The sequence below is a fragment of the Anser anser genome, assembly GCF_964211835.1.
Source record: "Anser anser genome assembly, chromosome: 3".
Lineage (NCBI taxonomy): Eukaryota > Metazoa > Chordata > Aves > Anseriformes > Anatidae > Anser > Anser anser.
The window spans coordinates 91,144,676-91,171,788 of NC_139722.1; the positions used below are offsets into that span (position 1 = coordinate 91,144,676).

General features: G+C 41.1%; 1 protein-coding gene and 1 long non-coding RNA gene across 6 annotated transcripts in view; one reads left to right on the forward strand and one right to left on the reverse strand.

The window, feature by feature from the left end:
- Positions 1–1,489: 1,489 nt before the first annotated feature.
- Positions 1,490–27,113, reverse strand: part of MOCS1 (molybdenum cofactor synthesis 1) — a 32,554-nt gene continuing 6,930 nt past the window's right edge. For 2 of the 5 annotated variants that reach the window (XM_083829098.1, XM_083829099.1), the window contains 9 exons: positions 26,825–26,992; positions 20,422–20,586; positions 15,561–15,622; positions 14,177–14,288; positions 13,739–13,851; positions 12,933–13,043; positions 10,491–10,611; positions 9,001–9,063; positions 1,490–5,224 (listed from right to left, as the gene is read on the reverse strand). In XM_083829098.1, coding sequence (XP_083685224.1) covers positions 9,008–9,063; positions 10,491–10,611; positions 12,933–13,043; positions 13,739–13,851; positions 14,177–14,288; positions 15,561–15,622; positions 20,422–20,586; positions 26,825–26,992 — 908 coding nt within the window. In that variant the 3' untranslated portion in view covers positions 1,490–5,224; positions 9,001–9,007. The remainder of the gene's footprint in view (positions 5,225–9,000; positions 9,064–10,490; positions 10,612–12,932; positions 13,044–13,738; positions 13,852–14,176; positions 14,289–15,560; positions 15,623–20,421; positions 20,587–26,824; positions 26,993–27,113) is intronic. The other 3 variants (XM_083829095.1, XM_083829097.1, XM_083829096.1) reach the window with 2 other exon arrangements.
- On the forward strand, positions 5,234–25,214 carry LOC310896623. The gene is made up of 2 exons (XR_014581680.1): positions 5,234–6,066; positions 21,694–25,214. It is a non-coding gene; the product is annotated as an uncharacterized lncRNA (long non-coding RNA).

Consider the following 27,113-nt stretch of genomic DNA (forward strand, 5'->3'; position numbering starts at 1 on the left):
CTTGATTTTGAGACACATTTTGAGGCGTTAGCATGAAGTCTCCAAAACAACAAAAAAAAAAAACACCACAACTGCTTAGCCCACTGCACTCAGCAACTCCCGTTTTCACCTTTGCTGAAATGCTAAGCTGCTCTTGGAACGAGGCTGTAATAAATGGAGGGAAGTAAACTGTTTCTATTTAACTAATTAGCAGTCCTATGTCCTGGCCAAAGCACACACACGAAGTTACAGGCATTTTTAAGCTGTAACACGCCTGCATAACTGTTGCTGAGGCAGCCAGGAGCCACAAATGAGCTATGGGCCAAGGAGGGGGTGGGATGTAGGGCCAGATTCTGTTCAGTCAAACCCTGTGTAAAGCTGAGTAACTTCAGGGACTTAGGAAGAATTACTACAGGTCACCAGTGGTTTAAAATAGCTAAAAGTTTGTCCCCATTTTTAGTGTTCAGCTGTTGTTATTTTTAGGGTTTGGTTTGAGTGGTTCCCGTTCTGAAAAAAGAGGTCCCTTTCTAAGGTATTTCAGGCCGTGCCTTCCTTCTATTCCCTGCTCTTCTTCCCCCAGCACTTTTCTGAAAGCACTGCTCCCTTTGACACAGTTCATGTCTTCATGAATACTTCGTGACCAGCTTCTGCTGGCTTCCCTTTTAGTCTTTGCATCCAGTTTTTTTCCAGGGCAGTCTAAGGGTGGGGTGGCTAGCCTCAGGATGTGGCCACAAAGGAAGATGCAGGCTGGATTGGCAGTGAACTGACAATAAAACACAAATGGGAAATTAGCTGGGACAAGCTAGTTTTCTGGAGGAAATGACAAATGGTGCCTTGTAAGGGCTGCCACGATCAGCAACGCTTCTTTGTGTTCCAGTTGGGTTTGGTGTGTACGGTGGTAGCGGTGCTGCTGGTGCTCTTAGGGCATCTTCCAGGAGAAGGATGTGGTGGGCTCATGCTTTACTCCATTTCTTTTGATTAAATTGCCAAAAATCGCTTCCAAATTAGAAAGCGTCCCCTAGAAGGGGGGGGGGGGGGGGGGGGGGCGGGCAGTAAGAGCTTTGTGCTATGGTTCCAGGATATGCAGCATTTTGGGGACATTTCAGTCTGTGCTTGCTCAGGTTAAGAGGGAGAGTGCTTGAGGTGCCAGTTCCTTACGTGACTGCAGTACAAAATAGTGCTGTTATATGCATCCACTGACTCAGAACAGGCAAAGGGGAGAAGCTGGGTTAAAGATTAAAGATGAGAGATGATAAATTATGACGCTAAACCTACAGGATTACTTAACTTAAGAAGGCTCAGATAGAGCTGAGCTTCATTCAACAACAAAAATGAAATAGCAAGAGAGCAATCAAGATAACTTACTACTGTGAGGAAGCTACTAATTGCTGACTAATCGTGGCAACTTATAAAGTCTGTCTTGGTGCTCATCCTCAGTTAAATATTTATAGAAGCTTATGGATTAAAACATAAATGTTCCTTTGAATGAATGAAAAACACATTCAAAATCATGTGGAACAATTACAACTAGTATTTATTAAAAACAGTGGACAAAAAAAAGCAAGCCTCCAAAAAGTATTCATCACCATCTTACACCATTGCCCACCCAGCGCCACCAAAACATACAGTGCTACCAGCTCATTTCTCTTACAAAATATTCTGTTGACTTATGCTGGCTTCGTTATCTCTGTGCATAGTTTCAAGACTTTATAGTATAAACATGAGCATAAAATGGCACCAAAGTCTGTTCGTCCGAAGCTTCCAATCGCTCTCAAACCAAGAAAGTATGTAGTGAAGTGTGCGTAAGTAGTGGGATGTGCGTGGCAGTCGTGCATGTGCTTTGTAGGCCCTCAAGTCCTTTGTGTGAGCTTTACAGCATGACAGCAAGCTTCTCAGAAGCTGAAGAATCATGCCCCAAAGCCTCATTTTATCACCACTGAGTTATCTAGTTTCCTTTTAGTTCTCAAAACTGGCTGGAGGCTGGGTGAAGGCAGGGAGGGCAGGGCGCGTTGTGCGTGGTGGGGGTTAGTGCAGTGCCTGTGTGAGGCAGTACCTCAGCAGGTTCCAGACGTGCTTTCTTTTCCAGGGGCTTTGCTTCTGTGCCGAACGAGGGAAGCTGTTGTGTACAGCAGCTCCACTGATGAGTGCTGTCTCTCCTGGCTGCAGCGTGAGCTGAAATGCTTGGTGCTCGGTGCAGCCAGGCCGTGTGCCCTGCAGGGGAAGGCTCCGCAGTGCCCCAGTGAGGCAGGCAGGAAGGTGCTTGGTGCACAAGGTGGTACGGTGTCTTGGCTGTAGGCAGCCTGAAGTTCACCACTCAGCTTCCTCACACAACCTGGGAGCTGTGTGTTCCTCGATGCAGTCACAGGAAAGGTGAAGTACTTTCTTCCAGTTACTGCTTTATAGCCTCCTTCATTAGTTAAAGCCAGGCTAGGTTTCTTCCTTGTTCATAAACTAGAAGGCAACTGGCTTTTGTGTTGTTCTTCAGTTGTGCTTCAGCTAGCAGAGGTCACCTGGCAATCTCCTCAAAAGCAAGCATGGTTTAGCCTCTTCAGGAGCAAGGACCTGCAGCTTCTTGCCTGGCTTGATGCCACACAGGGAGATAACTAACTACTATCTCCTGTACAATGCTAAGTTGACTCACTATTGATTTACAGACAGATCAGTGACATTGATGGAATCAGAACTATAATACTGAATGTAGGCATACAAATGGTTACAGAGCTGGGCACCTCTCTTATCAGGCTTCCCAGCCTCTCTCCTCCTTTACTGAGCTTCCTTAGCAGAAGCTGTAGCTGTTGTGTGCGCCTTACCTCAGTAACAAAGGAAAAGAATCAATCTGCAATGGACAAAGCTCCTTCTGTGTTAACTACTGTATGAGATTTGTAGTGCACAAATAAATACATTTGTAATGTAACCTATTGCCTCCTCAGCTTAAACCTGTGCTTACTTTAAGTGAGCAGGGTGTGCGTGACTGGTATGTGCTTTCCTGATGCTCACATTTTAACCTTATTACATGAGAAGCAACTACTTGCCAAGTTTAAGACACTTTTCCAGTAACCTCTTTAACTTAGAGTTGTCTTTGACTCTGTGCGCATTGAAAGGGAACGCCCTGAATCATATGGGAGCCCACATTAGCCATAAGCACTAGAAAATGAGTAAAACAAAGTTGAAAACATCCTCCTCTTCAATGCATTTAAATTAATGTTTAAAAAGAATCCATCAATATTAACAAAACAATGTTGATTAATATCTAGGATAGTCAATTCTCAAAGCTATTTAGGGCTACATGATACCCCCCCTTCCTCCCAGTTACTTAACATGGGGCCACTTAAATGCTCAAAGGCCAGAAGACTTCATGAAAGCAAGCTAGAAAATCATGCAGGAAAACTCTCCAGGTGGGGCAACAGCACCTCTCCTGCTCTTCCAAGCAAGTGGCTACTGGTCTCAGTCTTGGTTTCAGCTGCCAGGACCATGCAGCTTGCTGCTTACTAGGAGCTGTGTTGTAGGAAGGAAAAAGTGGAACCTTCTGGGGCTTGGTGTGACAGCTTTGTCTAAAGTTAGGGCGAGCTGACACCTACTTCCATGCTTGGTGTAATTAAGCCGTTAAGCATGCAGACACAGTGCCTCAATATATTTGAGTGCTAAGGTCAGAATGCTGCAATATGCTTCCAACACTGCAAAAATTACCTTTCAGATCAGCAAAATAATTCTTCTAACACCAGCAACCTTCTGTTTTAGATCATTTCACAGCATTCAAGGCAGACAGCTGGGCAGCTGCCCTCTTTTTTTTCTTTTGAAACTGACGGGTGGGTATTTCCCAACTGTGGGCAAGGGAAGCAATAGCAATGGAAAGGGACGGGAGCTGCCTCTCTGACCCTAGCTGTTCAACAGCTATAATCTCTGCTGTGTGGTAGGGTCCCAGAGCTGTTTTCTTCTTACTGTCACTATCTAAATTCAACTGGGGGGGGATGGAGGCACAGACAGACAGAAACAATTCTGAAATCCTAATCCTTGACTTAAAAATAGTTGTCAAATAACAGTACTTTCAGCACTTCCTTCGTTTCCAGAGCTCACAGTTGCATGGTGTGATGACAGCAGCTGTGAATATTTCACAGCATGAAGAAAAAGAAACCCTCTGTGGTATAACTAGGAAGCTTTGTTCAAACTCATGGTGAGGACACTGAAACGAAACTACTAGCTGAGTGGAGAAGTCTGACCTCTAAAAAAACACACATCCTCAACAGCTGGGTAAGCGGCTCCTCTGTTCACTCAGCAGTAAGCTGACAGAGTTGTGTGGTATGCCTACTACAGCTGAGTGGCATGGGTTCTGTGAGCAGTGGTTACCTGGAGGGCTGGAGGTGTCTGGATATGCTCTAGGCCCTTGAGAAGTCTCCCCTCTGCCCACCTGTCTTACTGAGCAACTTTACCTCCTCGATCACGATGTCGTGAGTAACTGCTTTGCACATGTCGTACACAGTCAGGGCAGCCAGGCTGGCAGCTGTCAGAGCTTCCATCTCCACGCCTGTCTTCCCCCAGGTCTGGCAGGAGCAGTGGATCACCACTGCGTACCGGGCCTCGTCCAGGCTCAGAGACACCTCCACGTGGCTGAGAGGGATGTTGTGACACAACGGGATCAACTGGCTGGTCAGTTTGGCTCCCTGAATTCCCGCAATCTGGGCTACTGCCAGCACATCCCCTTTCTTCATCTGGTTCTGCCTCACCATCCCAAATGCCTTCTCACCCAGGCGGACAACAGCACCAGCAACAGCCCTTCTTCTGGAATCCGGCTTCCCTCCAACATCTACCATGGTGGCCCGTCCTTCCTCATCAGTGTGAGTCAAGTTATCTGAGGCACGAGGGACCTCGGAGCAAGATGCTGAATCCCTGGTACAGAATTCAGATCCTGGACTTGCCTCTTTGAGCTGACAGTCCACAGAAACTTGGCCAACAGGAGAAGCCTCAAGGCACTTCGTGTCAAATGTGGAGCTCGGGTCCTTCTGGAAGACACAGAAGCCTCTCAGCTGGGTTTGTAGAATTCCTGTCCTTATGTAGCACTGTTGCTCCGGGTGAGATACTGGCAGGATAAACTGTCCTGAAAGTTTATTTTTCATTAATGCTTTTCCCATTTGTTTGGATAAACTTGCTCTCAAAGTTAGCCAGTGGCTAGATGTGTGGCCCCACTGTTTTGAATTTGGGGGATGCTGCAGGGCATCTTGGCGTAGTGGGAATGACAGCAATGCAGGCTCTGAAAAAGAGAAAAAAACATGAGGATGTATTACTAGCTAGGAAGCTAAGTCAAGTCTGCAATAGCTGAGAACCCTGTCAGAGCACTGCTTGGGCCTTCCTGCAGTACAAGAACCTGAAGAAGCCTGCAACCATCTATTTTTCTCTCCTTTCTTACCAGTGCACCAAAATTTGCTGCTTTATTAACACAAACCCCAGGACTTAAGACACCTATTTCATGGTCCCTGACAAAAGGAAACAACTTGTTTTCAAAAAGCATCAACACTTCCTGAGAAACAGCAGCCAAGAAAGCTTAGAAGAAAGCAGTCCTAAAGATAAGCAAGTCACAGCATCTCAGCATCCGTTTGAGACTCTCCCAGTTCCAGTCTCCTTGTGAAAGCTTGGCATTGTAAGTATAAAACTCTAGCCCTCAGGTTCTTGGTTCCTCCTTTCCAAACACCTCCCAGCCCAGGCAGATACTTTTCCTGCTTCCTTCTACTTCTGCAGAGAAGGGTCATGGCAGCACTTGAGGACAGCAGGGACCAGAAGCACCATCTACAGCTCACGGGGTGGCTCTGTGATGGGAACCTTCCTTATTACTGCCAGCTCTTACCGCATTAATGACAGCTGAAGTTTAAGCACTGGAAAAATCACACTCCCCTTATTGACAGATTTTAAATCTACTCAGAGCTATGTTCCAAGTTGAGCTGGCATAGCTCCCAGCTGGCAGAGAGGTAGTAAGCCCTCCTGCCCTTTTCACCATTTAATCCCTTGGTTTTGGCATTTGCACAGGGATTAATGCCAAGCGTCAAGACAGAAGAAGTCTTTCACATGAAAGAAGTGATCTGTAAAAGAAGTACAGAGGTAAGTGGCTAAGTCCTAGTTTCTCAACCTCACTGAGAACCATCCCTCTCTTCTCCTCGAGCCCCTGTTCTCTCTGTTCTACTGTGAGGAACTTGGAGCACCTTGCTGAGTTACCTCTACTGCCCAGACCTACAGCTATTACCTTGGACCATCCATATTGCAATAACAACGTGGGCAACACACTGGCTGTATTCCTCACCTTTTTTGTTCCATAAAAAACTTGTTAGTCCCAGACACTGCCGTAACAAGAGACTGATGCACTTAGCATCTTTCTCAGCTAGAGTACCTTCCAACTGTTGATCTGAAAATGCCAATTATTGAAGTTTAATCAATCATTTTATATAGATTACTGCTGTGATTAAAGCATCTATACAGTCAGGCAAAGGCACTTTCAGGCCCACAGCTGATGGCCTATCCACCACAATTAAGATTCTTGCAAGTGTAGTGGTAATGTGTTTACCCTCAGAGGAATAGGTTAAGTAAACATGAATGTTTTCAATGCAACACTGCTCTGCTGTAGAAGAAGAGAAAACTGTGCTTATTGTTCTTTTCTTTCCCTTTATATACAGCAGAGGCTAATCTGAATATTCCTTTAAAAAGCCAAGAACAAAAAGTACTCTGTTCTTCTGGTTTCCATGATTGGCTTCAAAGACTAAACCCCTGCAGAGTACCTTGTCTCTAGGAGAAGCTGGACTGTGGAGGCAGATGAGTACCTAGTTCCACAGGCTAAGCACAAAGCCATGGGAATAGGGAGGAAAGAGAAGTAATGTTTGCTCAAGTAGAGTAGGAAGTAAAAATACAGCAATAGAGAGTAATGCATGCAAGACATTTGTTTTTCCTAACAACCTACCTTTTCTTTGTTTTATTTAGTCATGTCCATCTTCACACCTTGCTCATATAAATAAAAAATGGATAATTGTTTTCTACAGCAGTAGAAATAGTTTCAGTTGTATTATACAACTGTATGTGTCTGACAAACTGCCTGTCGTTGTATCCTACTAATGCACATGAAAGTTAAGCATGTTAGATTCCAGCTAGCACCATGTCAAGGGTGGAAAAAAAGAAGCCAGGAGCTCCTTAAGGATGAACTTTCCATAACTGAAGCGAACCTGTGAGAAGAACAACCTGCTGAAAGGACTAGTTCAGTGAAGGGAAATATGATACAAACCACATTACAGCAAAGAACCAGCCAATTGCAGTGCAGGGTAGAAGTCAGCTTTGGCTTACTGGGACTAGCAAAACCAATCAGTGATTTCCACAGTGTTCATTAGGTTTCTTTAAATTAATTCCATACTCCCCCCACTGACTACTTGCACGCCAGCATTATTTGAAGTTCGTAAGTAATTCAAAACACCATTAGGAAATCTCCTACTGATTCCCCATGTGGCACAGTGAGAGAGCCTCTGCTCATCTCCAGTTATGGACTCTGCACCACTGATGCGGAGACTGCCAGCAGTTAGTCTCAAAGGGACATGGAACAGCTGGGGAAGACCTGGACAGGCTCTTTCCTATTGTATGTTAGACAAAGTTAGAATACTTTTCAAAAGGCAGTTACATAGGTCTGATCTCTATATACCCAAACATTGCTATGAATGTTAATTTTGGAGTGTTTTTTGTTTTCAAAAATCTTTTTCAAAAGCATCTTGAAAAAATTATGTAGGTTCCACTCTACTGTCAGAAATTTAATATAGTATTTTCCATCATCATCTTTAAATTTTTTTTTTCTTCTTGCAACAAGCGAGTACACACTTTAAACAACAGTTCCTCTTTCCCCTTTTCCTGGAAGAATGTATCTTCCAGGAAAGGCAACAGAAGTAAAAGCACTAGGGTCTTGCTTTAGAAGACAACAGTTATTACATCTCTTGTAGCAAAGCAGAGACCTGCCAATTAATGCATGTTACCCTTCCCAGCACACCAACTTGTTTTAAAAGCTGTGTTTTCAGCTGCATAGTGGCCAACCTGCTCCACAGCATCAATCGGAAGATGAGAGTTTGGGTTTGAAATCAAATATTTCTTTCTTCCACCCTTGCTGTGTTTTTTCCTTTCAGTGATTAAAATAACCACCAGAACAATGTCCAATACATCTCACAGAGCTAGCTCTCTCAAGCATTTCTTAAGTCATCTGAAGATGACAGGTATTTGCAAAGATAGGCATAGTACAAAATAGAGAAACGTAGGCACAGAAGAGGCAGAAACACACTGAAGGGTATTTGCTAAATCTGTAAGAGAATCCTGATTAGTGCTGCTTCAGTCATGGGCAGAGCTTCAAGCAGAAGGGACTGTTAGCAAACAACTTTGCTAGACCTAACAAGGAAAAAAGCTCTTTCCCCCAAGGGCTGGTGACACAGCAGATACTACAGTTGAAGAAGTTATGCTCTGAGCCCTTGCAACATTAGGAGGCCATTTCAAAAGAAAGAAACTGCGGTTTCCAGATACCAAAGTAAAGAAGCAGGGAGATGAGAAAACTTGCATTTTTGTCATGTCCCTGCTTCTACATTATGTGATCAAAGTTGAATTTCTTAATTCAGCAATAAAATAAGCCCTGCATCCTTTATGTTCATATTGCAATTTGGTAAATTTCATAAAGCTCACCCCAAACTGCCCTATTAGTTACTATGTTATTGTTGTTAAGTACAAAGGAAGCAGACAGGAAATAGGAAGCTGTTTCCCTTTGGAAGAAGTAATACACTTTTAAAATTAGAGAACACACAAACTGTGCTGTCAGTCAGAAGATCATATAAGGCTTGGTAGGGACACAAAACCTTTCCTTCTTTTCAACTTCAGCTTAATTTTAACCGTAACTGCATTTTAAGAAACCCCTTTCTCTGCCTAAACCTAAAGCAGAACTGTACACAAGTTAGAATTAAAAGCCCAATCCGCTCTGCTCCCCCAAAGACATAAACCAAACAAAATCATGGTATGTTTATTACGTACTGATTTGTCACCCACCAATCAGGATCATTGGACGGTTTTTCATCTGGGAAATGTTAAACATGCCTAGAAATAAAATAAGGAACACATAAAAATCCTAGCTTTTTAGGGTTTAATTCATGCATCTGGTTTATATATTTAGTTTTCTGCTCTTCACAGTGCAACCTGCACGCTAGGAAAACCAAAGCTCAATAAAGATCAAGGGAACTGAGGGAGGAAGAATCCAGCATGATATTTAAAAACATAGCTGCCACAGTCTCCAAGCATCCAGCTGCTATGTATCTATCGTACTGTAGAACCTTTTCAGAGAACGTTTTTCATCATCTGAATTACAGTCTGTCTAGTACAGAATTCAAACAACTCAGGACTATCTTATTTCTTAACAAGTTACCTATATTAGTTCTAGGGGTAAGCTGTTAACAGCGTTCCTGTTCAAAGAGGTCTAATCACAAAAGGCCTCAAGGATAATACTGAGATTAACACGAGTCAGAGGAAGAAAGAAGGTATCAGATAGACGTCGTTGATGGCAAAAAAGCCTTTACCAGATGGGAGAACACTTCCTCCTCCTTCTCAAATCAGAAATGCAAAATGTAGTGGTCTGAAAGGAAAGGAATCAATCACACACAACCCTTACCTTTATAAGGTACTATTTAATCTGGGTAAGAGCAACACATTTTGCAAGAAAATTTATACTCAGGCTTACAAACTTCTTTTAAATTTGTTTGACATATAACTATAAAAAAGCAAAAGACAGCTGTTACTAACCTGGCAGAACCTGCAAGAGAAAAAAAGGGCCAAAGCAATTTTTTTTTTTTTTAAAGTGGACTATTCCATGCTCATGAAGCCAGTTCACGTGCAAGAGGTCAGAAATCCCAGCTGCAGGCAGATTACCAAAATATGTTTAGGCTCAGATGTGACTGAAATACAGTTATATGATATGGCTGTGACTGCATCATCATGGCTCTTGTGTCATTACTTTATACAGAGCGCTAGCGTGGCTACACAGTTCTGGATACTCAAAAAAGGACTTACCACTTCTAGAAAGTAGTTGAACTGACAACTCGGTTTAACTTTAGTACTTATTTTACAGAATGCCAGCGTTTGGAAAAGAGGGATCCAGTACAACTCCATCAATTTCTGCTTAGCTTTATGCTTTGCTGTTGTGATCATTAGCAGTGGTATTTGCACCTCTTTGAAGAGGAAGATCAATCTGAAAGACTGCTAGACAGTCTAGGTTCCAGGTCTTGTGGAGGGTTAGGAAATTCAAAACTGGCATCCAAATTTTGGAGTTAATTGTATGACTGGTAAAGGACCAACGTTCTAGTAGAAAACGCTCTTTTATCAGACGGGAAAATTCTTTCCTTAACTAATGCAGCCTCATTCAAGAACCTTTTCCTTCCTCCTCTTTTTTCTGGAAAGTCAACACATCCCACTGCAATAGTACACTGTTTGCCCTGGTCACTGCCATTATTTCTCCAATACAGCAAACGTACCAGCATGCTGTTTCTTCTTCCTGCCCACTGCTGCTCCAATGATTTCAACCAACTCTTCCTGTGAGGCACCGGACCGTAGGTGATCTCTCAAGGACACTTCTGAACTCCCAAAAAGGCACACCTGCAGTCAACCCAAGGAAACAAAAGAGAAGTGAGATAGATTAGAATAAGCAGTCCTCCTGCAACACACAAGGTTTAGGTCAATGATAAGAGAGATTTCCGCGAAGTCGCAAGTTTCTGTTCGGCTGCATGGCTGCAACCTAGCACAACACCATCTTCTTGCACAGACTCCTACAGCTGTCAGGCTCTGAAGGTGACACCATAACACTGTTCTAAAGGTTGGTAAGCAAGCGAAGAGAGCCAGAGCAGCTCTCCATGGTCAGCTTTAAGGGAGGGCACATCCCAGTGATTATTTGCGGCTAAGGACAGCATGAGCTGAACCCATAAAACAAACATTTCACCATTAGTAGGACTAAGTGTAACTGCCACTTGATAACATAAAGCAGTGGTTTACTAGGCTACCAAATAAGTAATTCAATTCCAGTAGGATCAACGCAGTGAGATTAGGAAACTTATGCTAGCAAGTCAGCACAGTACTCTGCTAGCATTGTAAAGTAATGCTGTGAAAGTATTCATCCCTTTCACTAGTCTGATACTGGGGAAAGAAGCCATGGGTACATGACAGACAGCTTACTAATGAAGCCAACAACCACGTCCTTTCTTGGATTCAGATTTTTAGATGCTGAGTGGTTTCTGAACACATGTCCATGCTGATCCTAATGCTAAACCATGAGTCACTTTGGGGATTCAGTTTTTAATTACAGCAGTCATTTTAAAGAAGAGCAATATAAACGTGTCTTTTGTAACTTTTAAGATATGACTGCATCATCAAAACCTTGTGTCATTACCCTCAACGGAGCACTAGAAAACTGACTACACATTTTTGCTCAATAATTGGTCTTGAATCAATACACCATACCCTCAGAGAGGTGGAAGACAAAAAAAAACAAAAAGGACAATTAACCTGGAAATTTAAATGGGAAGTATGAATCCCTTAACATCACTCACCTGCTGCTTAAGAGTCTCTTTTTGGGGGTGAAGCAGTCTAGTAATAGTTTTTTGAGCTCACCACCTGAGACAACTCATTTATTTTAAGAAAGTGGGACAGAGAAGTGTATATAGCCTGTATAAAACCCTTCCAATAAGTCTCATTGAAGTGAACTAGTAAGTTAAAAATAAAGAGTGACAGAAAACTGAAACAGTAACCCACTGATAAGCATGGCTACCTTTCACAGTCATGCTTGACTACACAAGCCTGACTTCCTCAAAAAAGAGGATCTACTGACACAACCCTATCTAAAATAGAAAGTGAGCTTTTATTAAATTTAGTTCTTTTTCTCCTTTAACCGAGCAGATTCCATGCTGGCAAATGCCGATATTATGCAGCAGAGCACTTCTTTGACTATCAACTCTCATAGTCTGGCTCCAGTTTATAGGATAGCTGCTCTTTTCTTTCCCCTGCTCTCTCTCCAGACCTCATCAGTCCGCTTTTCCATACAAACCTCAATTCATCATCCTTCTAGTTCTATTTTTAGGGCTCTGTTGCTCTCTGTCATGCAGCTAAGGTTCGGTTCTATTATTACTGCATGTCATCTTTTAGAAGTATTCCTCAGTTACCTCAAACTAAAGAGTTTTGAAGAGGTCTGGTCTATAGAAGAAAAAGCTTTATGGAGATTTTCTTTCTTTCTCTCCATGTCCACACATAGACAGCCTGAAAAGTTTACATAACCCAAGCTCATTGGGCCTTCAGGCTGCCTCGGTCATCTGACATTAGACAGCGGCACAGCTGTTGTCAATATCAGGTGACAATGTGTAATTGCCAATTTTTAATTGAAAACTTTAATTTTTCCTCAGAAACTGCCAGTTTTAACGTGGCAGGAAACGGTTATCCCGCCCCTTTCTACAGCCGCTGAGCAAATGTACAGCCTGCTCTTGAATGAGAAGAGTTCCAAGATGATGTTTGGTGAAACAGGACAGGATCCTTGGGGAACACAAAATCCAAGCCCTAACAGCTGCTTGGATCTTTATTTTTCTCTCTTAAGTGGGAAATCATCTGCTTGTCACATGTTTAAGATGATTCTGAATCAAAGATTTAAATAAATGTTTATATTTACTGGCCTTGAAACCAATGTTTTACAACTGAAGTTAGCTATGTTAGCAAAACAGAAACCAAAAAACGTGACGTAACATTTCCCTAACAGCCCAGGAAACTTGAACAGGAACACATACTGCAACAAACCGAAGGACAGATAAGCTGGAGTTCAGAAGGAAAGATGCTTAATTATTACCAGCTACCTTATATCCCTGCTACTTTTGAGGGAAAAATTTCAACACCAGTTTAGCTTCACGAAAGCAAAAAGAGAACCGTGTTTCACCACCAACCTTCAGGTTCCCATCTGCTGTTATCCTCAGCCGATTGCAGGATCCACAGAAGTGCTCGGACATGGAGGTGATAAAGCTGATTTGTCCCTGGAAATGTGGCACCTTATAACTCTAAAGAAATGCAGGGGAGAAAAAAAAAAGTTTATGTTAGACTCCTCATTTTTAAAAGCTATATGTGCCCAAAGACCAGAAGACACTTCACTGGTTCTAAGGTCACGCAAGACAAAAAAACAAAGTCAGCTTTGTCAGGAGTTCCAGTCTATTCTGCCCTTGCCTTTCTCCTAGGAATTCACAAACTTGTTACATTTGCTCTTGTAGTTATCAACTGGTAGGTGATGCTAAAATGAATTTTCTTACTCAGACATGAGATACAGCTTCACATAGGCTAGAAATTAACAATGTGACACTGCACACTCCAAAGCAATGTTATTTCACTGAACAACTGGTTCATCAGGCTTATTAATGTTTATTCAGACACACAAACTTGGACTGCCAGAAGTTTCAAAAGCTGTGAATACAGGATATAATCCTGCCATTCTTTATATCCTTCCAAGGCATCTAGTGAACTCATTGTGTTTCTACAGGTAAAGATTATGACCAGTGTTTTAAGTAGGAGCCAAACCACATGCAGGCATTCATCCCACCAAAATCCCACAATTACTACACTCAGCTTTTTTTTTTTTAATTAAAACAAAACAACTTTGCTTGTCAAATATAAATGCTGAACTTGTCAGAATTAAGTAATGTGGGGCAGGGAGAGGGGAAAGTGCAGGGGTGCATTTCATATGTTCTTTGTCTATCCCCACCTTGGCTGTGCTGGAAGCTTCACAGGGCAATTTCTCCAATTCAGGCCATCGCTGTTTAATTGTGTCAAGCATTTCTTTGTAGCTCACCATCTTCTTGAAGTTCCACTTATTGCCTAGAATTAACAAAACCAGCATAACTTTAGATCGTGGATTGTATTTTAATTAAAAAAGAACCACCTTTACATTTCTCCACAACTCTCAGTTTTCCCTGTAGGCATCCCAGTCCCAAGTAATCCTGATACTAATCTTTCTCCAACATACCCAGGGAAGACACACAAGCTGTAAAAGAAACAACATAAAACTTAAGGCAATTCCTAATTCCCCAAAGGAGCTCATCAGAACTTCTGGAGACAAGCCCAAGAAGTAAATAGCCCCAAGCGAATTCACATATACCCATGGCACACCACATGCCACAAAAAATCTCAGAGGATTGTTTACCATCAAAGGGCATGTATTCTATGAACCGCACATCCAGGGGAAGATCCTTTGTGAACTCCACAAAGCCCAGCAGTTCATCCTCATTGAAGCCTCGCATCACCACACAGTTTACCTGCAGGAAAAGCAGACACCTGATATTAGCGAGCAGAGCATGACTTCCTTACGTTTTACAGAAGGCTTTGTAGTCCTGGCAGAACACAAGGTAGATAGAAAGAACAATTTATTTTGAAAGAAAAAATGAATAGAGAAGTTGTCAGGACCGAAATGGTATAGGCAATTGTTTCTGTAATTTTTTGCATCCAATCTAACAATTTTTGCCATGCTAGTTAAAGCTACATAACACAGAGGCTGTCTTAGCCATCTAATGCATGACAGATTTGCTGTCTAAAACGACAGCTTCACTCCCCAGTACTACATTGTACAGCTTCTGTAAAAGCACTGGCAGGGGAGCTTCTATAGTGCTCTTTTTGGCAGAGCACAGGAAAATGCCCCAGACCAGGATAAATTCACAGAGCACTCCGCACTCATAGGCTGCAGGACAGCTAGCTATGCCTCCCTCCAAAGAGAGGTTAAAACTAAGCTTTTTTCGCTATCATCATGAACAGTCGTAGAATCATAAAGGTTGAAAAAGACCTCCAAGATCATGAAGAGCCTCAGGTTCTCTCCACTTTATCTGAAGAACAACAGACAATTGAAGTTACTAAAATACTCCCTGTTAGCAAGGCAGACAAGTGTAGAATGCCATAATTCTTACAGTCTTGCAGGAAAAGCCTAAAACCTAGTTTAATTTCAAGTTTTTCATAGCTCTATAGCCTAAGCTACTTACACATATTTGATCTTACAAAACACTGGTGAAACAGAGGGGAACCACAGCTGCAGAACTGCAAACAGCTGAGTTAGGTGAAGTTTCACATTACAGTTAAGCAGCTCTACCTGCACCCCAAAGCAGAACTCCCTTTGCCTGTCTCTCACACCGGCACTCCTCAGAGTCTGCTGTGAGCAGCCGAAGGAGATAAACCAGGAGAAAATTTATGTCTTTCCGCAGGGTTGTTTTCTGCCTGTTAACTCCCTTGGCAAAGTTCACGGCTGGGTCAGACAAATGCCAACTCAACAGAGGGGGTAGGAGGAGGTAAGCACAGAGCAGGACCACCCTGGAGCCTGCAGCTAGGCAGTCAATGAATGGGCTTTGTGGCAGCGTGAACCCGTATCCTCAGCTGCCTCGGATAATATGAATTTCCCCATCACCTCGTGATGTGATCTTCAGACTTACCAAAAATTATTCAGAGAGGTGTGGGGGGGAACAAATTCCTCATCAGGTGAGCTGTAACTTTTATCACAAGTTACGGTAACACAACATTTCAGAGTAAATAAGCACTGCCTTTACCTTAACAGGACGGTAGCCAAGTTCAGTAGCTTTGTGGATTCCTTCCATTACCTTGTGAAAGCCTAAGATACAGAAGGGATAAAATCATTTTTCTTGTATAAAAACAGAACGTAAAAGAAGGTAGTGGACAAAAGGATGACAAATAAAAAACAATCCAATTCAGAAGGTATGGCTTTAAAAGTAAGAAGAGCTGCAAGTACAGAGATTTTTTAGGGAAACACTCTCCCTCCCCTAAAGGCTGCCAGTGTTACTGTGGTCAAGTCAGTGAGATTGATTTTTTTAACTAGTAATTTGTGTCAAAAATATTGGGATGCTTTTTTGCATTTTTGGACATCCATATATCATTAACATATGACTCTCCAGTTCCCCATACTTCAGCTTTGCCTTGTCTTATGTCCTTCTTAAAGGGAGTGGCAAACATTTGTGAATTGCCTCCAGATGCAATGAAGAAAGAATACTAAATTCATGTTTATTTGATAATAATTGCACATGTGTCTTTGCTAAAACAACAGAATCTCACTGGTCTAAATCAGATACTTACAGCGTTGCTAAATTAATTTAAAAGGATCTTTCTAAAAGTGCACGTGGGGAGGAGCAGAGTTAGGAACAAACAAAAGCCCCCCAGTTCCCTGTTCATCCCTATCTACAGATGAAATTGGCTTCCCAAAGCTATTGACAATCCTTTAGAGTTCACAAGCAGTGTTTTACAGGATCATCATTTTATGACTACTTCAAACATGTGGATTTGGTGACCACGATGTGGGGGGGCATGGGCCAGAGCATTTAGGAAAGCAACTCAGTCGGCCTTTGACCCTTGAAAACAAATTAAATACGTCAAAAGCTGCAGTGACTTCAAGGAATGAAGTGCCCAGACTCACACTACCCTTTAGCATGGTCTATACCTGTCAACTGCTCCCAGACACAGTGATAGAGTTAATTAACAGCAAGTACTTTCTCCCCTCCTAAACAGGGAAGAAAAAAAAAAAAGGAGGTACGTAATTTCACGATTCCAAAGGCCTTTAGGGAAACCTCTTAATCACCTCATTCAAACCACACCTTCTGTCAACTTTAAAGTTAAGACCTTTCATTGAGTTATCACTTTCAGATTTGACATATCACTCCTTCCCTGCCACACTCACCAGGTGGCAGAGAAACAAAGTGATAGTGGCAAGAATGAAACAGAAAGCTACTGACCATTGGGTACGTTTCTGGTGAGTGGATGTGCACAGCTGCTAGTATTGTGTTTGTGAACATCTCTCCTAACCAGTTATGTACTAGACTGAGCACCCTTCCTCTTTTGCACCCCAACCTCAGGTGACAAACCACTGTATGAGACTGAGCAACTCCTCCCACAGCTGTAGCCTCCAACAGCAAACAGTTTACATATGCTAGCAAAAGGGCAGTATCTTTTAGAAGCTTGTGCTGATAATCCCTGCACTGTTGCTATTCGTACCTTTTCATGGGTAGGTCCATCACCCTCCTTTCCCTATCTCTTATCTAGTGGAAATTCAGGTTCTTTGGTGAGAAGATCATAGCTTCAGTAAAAATAGCTCACTTAATAATCTGTGTGTACGTAATACTGGATGTGTTCCAGATCAGAACAAAAAGGAGAGACACGTAACTTTCACTTAACTGCTTCCTGGTTGGTAAAGATATCAAGCACAGAAACGGGAAAACCGAAGACGCTAACTATTTTATGAACAGGTCACAATGCTACTCCTGGATCCAAAAAGAGCTGAAGAGCAAGGAGGGGACAGTAAAGTTAACTATTGCAAACAACTGTTTGAAGTTATAACTTGTCACCCTTCTCCATCACCTACTTGTCTTGCATACACCCAGGAAGTCTGCAGCGCTGGTGGAAGCTTTACTTCCAATTAAACAAGTTTGTGAGCTGAATATGGCACAAGAGATGACACCTTGCTGTAAGCGCATCCCAGAGCCACGAATGGGATCAAAAAGCTCTGCAGCAGCTCAGAAAACCTTACGTGCAACTTCAGGAGTGCAGAAAGGTGAAACTGAAATCAACTAAAAAGGACAGAAAGCAATCACTAGCGAGCATCAAAAACCCCAAACAAGTAGGCATGTAAAGGTATGGAAGAAGACTACAGCTTGCAATGCATCCAAATTAATGTTCTAACCAGTTCTGTCTCTTACCTCTTCCTACTCTAGCACAAGAATGCTGTTTATAACAACTGTCAAAAACCTCTACCAAAAAAACCCTATTTTGATTAACAACCATTATGAGCTTGTTTCCACTGAAAGATTTAGGGAGCAGGGTAATTATTTAAAATAAAAATTTGATGGAGTAAGAAATAAATTCGTAACTGTATTTCATATTTTAAAGTTGACTGTTTTCTGTTTTTCTTTATGGAAAGCTGTTAAGAGTTTATTTGTATTGCCACAAAGTACTTGATGAAGCTTCCCTTCTCGATCAAAATCCTTATGTGGCAATGGAATTGCAAACAGAATAAATCTGAAATATTTCAAAACTTGAGAGCAGAAATGAATAGTAGATGTCATTGTGTCAGGAAAGACTGTCCAGACACAGAAAAAGTTCTCAACATTTTGTTTCACAGTTCAAAATTACAACCCACCCCCTGCTCCAGCCAATAAAAATTTTCAGTATTTTCATCTTTTCAGATTTCTTCTGAAGCATAACCTTGGCCAACTTTAGCACAGTTACGGTGCTTGTAAGCAGGGTTCTGCAGAGATTCTTCACCACATCCAGAACTATCCCATGTGGGACAACACCTCCCAACATTTCATCCTTGCAAGAACAAAGGATTCAAGCCAATGTTTAATGATCTAATTATAGTAAAATATCATCTCATTTTCTTTGTACTGAACAAAAAGAGGGGACAGGCTGTGAAGCAGGTTAGACTGACTTCATGCAATGCCAAATATTTTTCATTTGTTCATCCCTTGGAATGTAGTAGATAGGGAATAGCAGAAATGTTATGGTCCTCTAGCTTGTTTTCACTCATCAGTGATCTCTCTGATCATCTCACAGCTGTTCTCTATACCCCAACCATTTGGGAATAAAAACAGGTGTAATGCAGGTCACCTGCATTAACGATACAAAATCAAAACCTTAGAATGAGTTTCCAGAGGAGCAGAAAAAATTATTTCAAGTTTCTTGAGTTCCTGGGTAGCTCCACTTAGACGACACCTTTGCCTTCCCCAGAAATTACTGGACTGTTGGAGTCTATGACCAGGAATCCCTCTCACCTTAATACAGCTATATCCCGAAGCCTCTGGAACTGCCACACAAGACAGGGTAGCACAGTACGGCAGACGCTTTATTCTCTGCTCATTCCATACTTGGAAATCTCCTATTAAATAAAAACCCTCAAAAACAATTAAAAATATTTTTTACATAATTTCAGCCCTTAACAAAAGGAAAAGAAATATATAAAACCACTCAGCAATGTTTTTACCACTAGTTTTTACCTGATCTTTGCTAAAAAAAAAAAAGGTATCTGATTTGGAGTCTTTATTTTCCTCTTTAAAAAAATACTGACTCAGAAGTTTCCCTGTTCATTCTCTATGCTATTTATGTGAGCAATTTTACTCTTTGTGGTTAAAGCCCTTTTTTCTTTAAAGAGGGGAAGAAGAGAACATTTATGTAAGTAAATATTTGCCACTGCAGTAGCAATGAAGGGCCTGTTTCCAGTAAATGTCACAAATCAGGTAACATTCAAATGCAGAGAGCAGAGGAAAAGAGCACAGTCAACACCTGCTTGTGATTAGACACTGCCAGATATTTCTCTGCATGCCAATTATGCCATGACACAATCACATTAATAAAACAGCCTAAGCTGGAAGGATACAGTTCCAGTCAGATTTGTGACAGGAACAGATTTCTGCACCGTGAAGTAGAAACCTGAAGAAGCACTCCCAGAGAGACTGTAGACAAGAACCCCTTTCTACACCTGTCAGCAGAAATTCAATTTGATAGCGGAGTGATTCTGTGAAATGTTGAAATTACTTCTCACAGCATCCCAGATTTGTTCAGCTCTTGCCACATACACTTAGCTTAGGTTGTTGCACCATCTAGTGGCTACCTGGAAGTTTTGTCTGAATTACTAGTTCACAGACTGACAAAGTTGCATTACTACACAGAAACAGAAGGATACAAAACCGTATCAGTTTTAGGCTGGAAAGAAGCCCAAACATTTATGGCTGAACTTCATGAGAAACTTTAGGATTCATTTAAACAAGAATGGGTAACACTGGACACATCTAAGCATTTTTGAAACTGTATCTGGAATTACTAGGTCAATCAGAGAGAAGTTACAAAGCTAGCATCCCTCCTCAAATGAACTCAGGCACACTTTACTTTTAGTCCTATTAAAATCTTGTGATTAGTGGTGTTCCCTACAGCACTAACGAAACCACAGCTGGCACATCCCAAACATAACTTTCAGAAACTGCTGACAAAATTTGTGACAAAAAAATTAATTTTTGTGGCATATTAGTCCTTGGCTGCTATAGCGGGAAAACCTGCTCTTTGAACGGTGTTAAAGAACAGCGGCATGAGACCAGCACAAGATTTGCAGAGTCCTCTTAATTTCCATTACTGTTACTCAGACAGTTACTGGCAGCTGTAGGCACAGTCCCGCTGCCTGTTGCTGAGCTGAGCCTCTCTGCCTCTACCAGCTCTGACTGAAGAGGCTCTGCTTCTCTAAGGGCTGTAGAAAGAAAGTCACCATCAAAATTGCTCATGGAGGTTGTTTTCCCTAGCCTCAAAACGATAGTAACTCATTTCTCTCCCAAAACAACTGAGTGTGAAAGACATACAAAGCAACTCACAACATTACTACAAGTGTTAACAACATTGCCTTAGGTGACAAGCCTATACCTTTCCTCCGGACAATGAACTCATATTTAGCTGGGACCAAAGTATCCAGGCTAATGTTAACGGCATTCACGCCTGCCTCCTTCAGTCGGGGCAGCAGCCTGGCTAAGTTGATCCCATTGGTTGTGATGGCAATGGTTTTCAGCCCTTCTAGCTTGTTCAGTTGACCTAGGAAAACAAAACACAAAGAAAAATAAAAGGAACATTTTAGAAAACGTATTAATTCAACTGTAAGATACACGGAAAAATCCAAAAGATTTATGAAACAAAGGAATTCACTGAGGGTGTGTGGAAACCAAGGACACCAGCATTTCAGCCTTTGTCCAGCTGTGCTGGTTTAAGAGACCCATTTTAACACAAACCCATTTCAGAAGGTATAAACGACAGCAGTTTGTTGTAAGCAAAACTGGTTATAAAGAACACTGAAAACACACACTGATTTTGTTCTGTTTCTTAAACAGCTACTTCAGTGTTAGAAGGCCTCTGACCTCCTTTACCACCTTTTCCTCAATCTAGCCTTGAAAACTGAATTCTGTGCTCTGTAACAATAATAATAATAGTAATAAGCCATCCCTTTCGCACTTGGCACCTGCAACTAGCTGCATTTATGTAGCAACATTTATCCTGTTACGCTTCAGAAAAAACAGTCCTAACCTAGAGGTAGCTGCCAGCAGTAGCGACTTTAAACTGCTGAAAGAAATAGCATGTATACTCCCATCCAAACAAAAAAAGGTCAGCATATCAGACCGTTAGAGAGAATCTGATGCAGCAACATCCAGTGGACAAAAGCACTTGCACTTGACAACTGAAATCTTTCCATTACCCACAGAGGCACCCCAGCCAATTGAAGAGGGCTAATGCAAGACACTCAAAACAAAAGAAAACCACAAAAGAAACAGTTAACAGCATGAGATTAAAAAATAGCTGCCTCCTCATAAACTAGATGAGGAAATCCTCAGCATATCAGATTTCCAGAAGGCAGTCTTTCAAACCCCCAGTTATCAGTACAAGAACTAATAGGAAAAAAAATCCTAAACCTCAAAAACCACTCGCGGAAGCATAACCAAAGCAGTCATTTTCTTTTCTTATTTTCCCTCCTCCTCCCTTCTCTCATAGCGCCAACTCTAATTACATGAAAAATATTTTAAGAACCCTTATTCTTGGGGCAGCTTTAGTTACAACACAAATATTTCACAGTCCCTTCTTCACTGCCTATTTTACCTCTATTTGTTCATGCTGATAGGGATTTTACTTCTGCTTTATTTCATTTCCCAGCTGCTCTCAAAAGCATTCAGCCTAAGCTTGGCCCAGAAGTCTGGAAAGGGACAAGCACAATGACACCAAGGATGCCGAAGCTTACAGCAGCAGCATTTTGCATCATGATTAAGAGCCCTGTAAAGATATTTAGAGCCTACTGTCGTAACAGAAGAGCAGTCTTTACTGAGAACTGATTTTTTCTGGCATGCTTCTACTCACCTTGCAAAATCCTCCCCATTGACCGAGAATAACCCTCTCCTGGAGGATAAGTGCTATTGGCCTAAGTTTGCAAAAAAATCATTTAGCACTAGCTAACTTTAGTAGGTTTGTCTTTTTGACAGGATAGGATACACTCTACAGTCAGGGGAAAGGACACGAACACCACTACTTTTATTTACAGCCTCAGAACACACAAAATGCTTAAACTCCTAAGAGAGAAGAAAAAACTAGCTGCCATACAGGCTTCACTGCTAGAAATGTAAAACGCATAAAGGCATAGAATAAAACCAAACCCATGCTGCAGCCTTAAAATGGAAAATTTTTTAAAAAAAGGCATGAGCTCTTTAGGTCACTTAGTGCAGGCAGCAGTTCTCATCAATGCATTTTCTTCCTCCCATGCCAGGATGAGATATAGGATGAGGCACCGGAAATACACTAATATGCAGAACCATCTGTAATAATCTGGATAGAATCCAACTACGAGAAACTGGAGATGGAGACTTAGCACTATGACCAACAGGTTAAAATGAACCGCTCATTACACTGTTTAGGCAAGTGGAACATCTGCAGTTGCTTTTTTTCTTGTTGTTGTTGACCTCTAATTTCAAAACGGATTAAAGAGATTTCATAATGTTGTAACTCACCTTTTACCTGTTTAAGTCTCGTTGCTGAGTGCTTTAGCAACAATCAGTATAAGCAAATGCAATCGATAAAACTATCAAGTAGAACAGGAAACAGAACAGATGCTATAATTCAATAGCATGAAGATAAAAACTTATTTGTGCAGCTCAAGCCATCAAGCAAAGCCTTTTACATTTACGTTTTCAGTTCAAATCAGAAGCATCTCCTTAAACACATGAGTTTCTTATATATTCTCCTCCAGCAGTTTATTCAATTATATTTCTCCTGACTGAGCCCAGAAGAGGTATTTTTATCTCCTAATATGTGCATTAACAAATCTACCCTGCACAGCATCACTCTGGAAATATGTATGCTACTATAAAAAGCCCGCCCTGGAAAATGATTTTGTCAGTGGAGAGCTGCACTTCTCAGACGATAATAAACAGCTCTCACAGGTTAAGCCCAGAGCTAATTTAAGTTTAGAGTACCCCAAGGGAGATAGATTCCACATTCCATTATCAGCCGCTTCAGAAAAGTCTCAAACAAACGTACGTGGTTTTGGCAGTCACTAGGAAGTGATAGGGCTTTCAGCAAGCATTAGCTGCTGAATCAGAGCTTATGTATGTGCACGCAGTAAAAGGTGACTTGCAATAATCTAAAGGAATTGTAGACGGCCTCTCAACGGCCTCTTCTCCTGCAGTACCTTCAAATCACTTTTGCTCACTGAAACAATAGCAACAAAAAGCTCGAGTCTGAGAATGAGGAAAATATGGTAGTAATAACCTAGCATTAATATTCATGAGCTTTATTGGTGTTCCACACATCATTTATGGTTAAGAGAGATGCTTGCTGAGAACAAACCTAGCTCAAATCTCAATGCAATTCACCACCTAAGGCATTGCAGCTAGCTTCCATAAACCATCTGCAATGACAGACGTGGCTGGGACTTGAATATCCATACTCTAGGAAACATTAGAAACAAGCCAATAACGCAATTTTGAAACCTTCAGTTTTTACAGTCTAATGTATGCTTTTGGGCAATAAACCCATGAGTCTTAGAAAGGCTGTTTTAAATATCTTTTTTCTTGTTCATATACATGTAATATTGTAATACACAGTTAAAAGTAAATCCGTTGATGTGTGAATACTCATTTTAATGAAAATTTAGAGTGAAATGGTCAGTGATTTTGCTACTACAATCTTATCATGGCTAGGTTTTGGTTTTTAACCATTCTGGGATTCTAAAGCTGACGTTCCACTAGTTTGAACATTTTCCTGTATGATACTAATAAATGAAGACCACAGTAAGCATTTACTAACCATTTTTTCCAATATTGTGGGCCTTCAGATTTTCAAAAATATTATCATTTGACACTATTTACTATGTAAACTACTTTCATACAAGAGCATTGAGACTGGCGTTAGAGGGCCATCACTTATGGCAAATGCTACGAGTCTTCAACGAGCCTCTAGGAGGAGCAATTCATTTACTCCAACATACAATTAACAGCGTAGAATATTTTGCACTTCTTGGCACTCCAACAAAAAAGAAATGTAGGTCAGAGCCATGAAAAGCCACAAACAGACTTGCATGTGCCAAAATTCTATACACTGATCTTATCAGCAAGCTTGCTGAAGTCAGAAAGACCTGACCGGGGTAATGACACCTTAACAATGGAGACATATTTCAAAGAGTTATAAAACAAATAAAAAAGTAACAGTCCTGCAAGGGCAAGTTGACATTAAACAAGGTGGTTGGAAATATGGGCATTACAGCACAGCAACATGAAAATTAATAGCACCACCCCAGGTTCTGTTAATATTTTAAATCTCAGACTGTTTCAGAAAACCTGAAGAATTCAAATTCTTGACGATAGAGTTTGAATCTTAAGCCCAGCTGTTTCTTCCTATATAACTAGAAGTAGGCTTTTTAGAGTACAGTAGAACTGTGTAATCTGCTACAGCTCATATTTGAGACTAAATACCGAATTCAAAGACACTCATAGAATCACTAGATAAAAAAAAGCAGAACTTCTGATTGTGCCTCAGCTTCCTTCTATGTCAGCCAAGTTTTTCCTACCAGCCTGTTAAAGGAATCACAAATCCTATAATTCTGCTAGTCCTGAATCAGCACAATCCTTGCTTCTTCAATTCTTACCCAAGAACCAGAAAGCACAAAGCATAGAGACAGCTTTTGGCCTGCAGCAGTAGCTCATTTAATGAATGTACTACCAAGAAAAGTCCTCCTAGAGAAGCATAGCTCTTGCCACTTGGGCACGGAATGGATCAAACATTTTCTTTTGTTGCTTGCAGTACACTGCAATAACCTTGGGTTATAAAATAAGGCATTTATTTCTTGAGATACTATTACAAAACAGAGATCTTCAGAGTTTGAGGTGCCCACTTCTGGTACAGTTTTGTAATGATCTTGTGATAATATGGCTTCAATAAAACTGCATTCTTCAAATCTTGCAGGAAACGTTTCTGGAATTGTTTTGCCTCAGTGAATTTTCCCCTAGCTGTTACATGTGATCTATTCAGTTTTGACAACTTTCTCTTGATCCCAAACATGTGCACCACAGAACACAGTTGTAGAAGAGAGTAAGTGTATATAGACTTTATTTTCTACGTTTTTAACATGGCTGAGAAAAAAACAGCCAGGCTAATACAAATTCATTACAGAACGAACTAATGCAACAGTACAATCATCTTAATATCCATTACCTTTACCTCAAGATGACTAATTTCCTCTCATCTGTTAATAAAATGACCACTATGATTCTGTCAGAGTTCAACTGTGAACAAGAACACAGGCAGAATAATTAAAGTCCAGTGGTTCAAAAAGATCTGTCTCCCTCCTTTAGCCATAAAAATAAGTCTTTGAAAATGCTATCACTGCAGTAAAATAAATAAAACAAGCTTTTGATCGTTCCAATATCAATGGTTCAGAATTGTAGCAATGACAGAACTATATTGCATCCAACTGGCTACTCAATGTACACCTTCAACATTGGAGTGGTAGTATTCAGTATAAAAAGCCATCAGCTACTGCTGATAAATCAAAAAGGTACAAGCACTAGCAAAGAAAACTGCACTAAATAGACAATGATATTGATTTCATTTCATTTTCATGCCAACACTATACATCCAGCTAAAAAAGCTTTATTAAATTTTATAAGTCTACTCCCCTTTTGGCTGGAAAAAGATGGCTAAAAATAATTACACCTTTTATTGCAAGAAACACAAGCATAATACTTCTTAAAAGGCACACAGAACTCTCAATCCTAAATACAAATAATTTATCATGTATGGGCTAAACACCCAAGAGGCTGCTATTCCACAGAGTTCCAAAAAGGTGAAGTCAGTACAGGTTTGGGACTCCTCACAACCGAGATTCAAGCAGAGCTCAAGCCAGCTCACTCCAGCCATGCTTTTTCCAGCTCTGTATACTGCTCTGAACAAAACAGGGCAGGAACAGAGACCAACTATTGCATGCAGCAAATTCCAGTCTATCAGTAGGAACTCTACACTTCTCAAGACCTTCGCATTCCATATTAACCCCTCCTTATCTTCAGCACTTACAGGAGTGTACTTGCAGAAACAGAAGTTCCACTGCCTACAATACAGCAAAGCACACCTACCACCATAGCTGTAATCTAACACATTACTACTACACCAAGCTGTTGTAATGTCCATAATATATGATACTTTGGACAAGTTAAAAAGCAACTGGCTTGAGATAAAATCTGACGCAGTCAATCAACACAACGTAAATCAAAAGGAGATAGACTTCAAAGGTTTATCCAGTAATTTAGCTTCCATTGAAGCATACATTCTTAATCAATAACTATAAAAGCACAGACATTCCTGCCATTCCTAACTAAACATAGATGAGCAAGTGACATCAAAAAACAAACAAACAAAACAAAAAAGAACCTGTTTTGTCCTCTAGTTTTTAAAATGTATCACCTCTTACCCCATCAGAACCTGGTCGAATCAGTTCTTGATTTTGCACCCCTACGCTGCGTAACTGCAAGGTGTTCTAATAGATGTTGAATATGAAGGCAATGCATAAGTTCAGCTGTTACATTATGAAGTGACAAGTGACAAGTTCTGTCCAAGCAAAAGAGCAGAATTGGATGTTTTCTAATGGGAACTACCTTATATTTCATAGTGTTGGGAAAAAGCATCACCACTTCACATATACTCTTCAGGGTGTGGGACTATATTAGTAGATATTTATAGGTGTATAAGCAGACAAATATATAGCAAGCCACTTTGAAATACGGCTTATTTATTAGGGACTCACCTACAATATCAACCACATCAGGTCGGATAAGTGGCTCTCCTCCTGTCAGTCGGATCTTCTCTACACCTTCTTTCACAAACAGTCTTGCTAGGGTGATTATCTCCTGAGCAGTAAGTAGCTCTGATTTCGGAGTTAGCTGGACACCTTCCTCTGGCATACAATACTGACCTGAAAGAAAGAATACAGAAATATATGGCAAAAATATTCAGCAGCAGTCGATCTAACACTGATATGCAAAACACACAAAGTGCAACTGCCTTTAACGGATGTCATCTGACTCTGCCTTTCC